The 1,053-nt window shown below is 43.4% G+C and overlaps 1 protein-coding gene across 1 annotated transcript; it reads right to left on the bottom strand.

The window, feature by feature from the left end:
• Window positions 1-8: 8 nt before the first annotated feature.
• LOC123256519 (olfactory receptor 49-like) lies at window positions 9-746 on the bottom strand (the record flags this gene model as incomplete). The annotated part of the gene is made up of 1 exon (XM_044685119.1): window positions 9-746. A coding segment is annotated over exon 1 (738 nt), but the record flags the coding sequence as incomplete, so codon positions are not given.
• Between the last annotated feature and the right edge of the window lie 307 nt (window positions 747-1,053).

Here is a 1,053-nt window from a genome sequence, read left to right as displayed (position 1 = left end):
AAGAGTGATACCACAATGATGTGGGAGGAGCAAGTGGAAAAGGCTTTCTGTCTCTCTTTGGCTGAGGGGATGCGCAGGACTGTGTAGAGGATATGACCATAACAGGGGGCAGTTACAGATAAGGTCCCCAGCAGACTGATATTGGCTACAACAAAGCCCATCAGTTCCACCAGGCTTGTGTCTGCACAGACTAGTTCTAGCAATGGGAAATTGTCACAGAAAAAATGATTGATGACATTGGGGCCACAGAAAGGCTGCTGAAATGTGATGCCACTAGGTATAATGATGAGAAGGAAACCTCCCAACCATGAAGACAGCACTAGCTGGACACAGATCCTTTTGCTCATGATGGTGGCATAACGCAATGGGTTACAGATTGCCACATACCGGTCAAAGGACATGACAGCCAGGAGGAGGAATTCTGTGCTTCCTAGAAAGAAGTAGAAAAAGAATTGCAGGAAACATCCTCCCAAGGAGATGGTCTTTTTGCCTGTTAGGATGTTGTTCAGCATCTTGGGAAAGATGACAGAAGTGAACCAGATCTCCAGAACAGCAAAGTTTCTGAGGAAATAGTACATGGGAGTGTGAAGGCGATGATCCATCAGAGTGACAAGAATGATGAGGAGATTCCCTAGCAGTGTGATAAGGTAGGTCAGGAGGAGCCCCACGAAGATGAGCATCTGTAATTCACAAGCATCTGTGAGTCCCAGAAGAATGATCTCAGTGACAGTAGTGCTGTTCCCCATGTTTCATGCTAGGACTAGAGAAATAGTGCATTGGGAAGAGGTGTTATGAGGCTCAAGGATCATATTTGGTCTAGAATTTAAGTCAAAAATGAATGAAGACTAATGGAAAATTTTAAGTTGAAGTATTCCATCATTTTTATGTATGGCAATATCTTCCACTTTACCTTTCACCTCTACCATCTCCTAGATGTCTCAACAAATTATGACATGTATAGACATTTTCCTGAATTGGCAATCCTGTGGGCCTTAGCATAAGACTTTCAATGTTGGCTGGGGTTGTCAAGTAAAACCGTTTGACTAATAAATG

This window comes from Gracilinanus agilis, unplaced genomic scaffold, assembly GCF_016433145.1.
Source record: "Gracilinanus agilis isolate LMUSP501 unplaced genomic scaffold, AgileGrace unplaced_scaffold60209, whole genome shotgun sequence".
Lineage (NCBI taxonomy): Eukaryota > Metazoa > Chordata > Mammalia > Didelphimorphia > Didelphidae > Gracilinanus > Gracilinanus agilis.
This window is presented reverse-complemented; position numbering and strand designations above follow the sequence as displayed.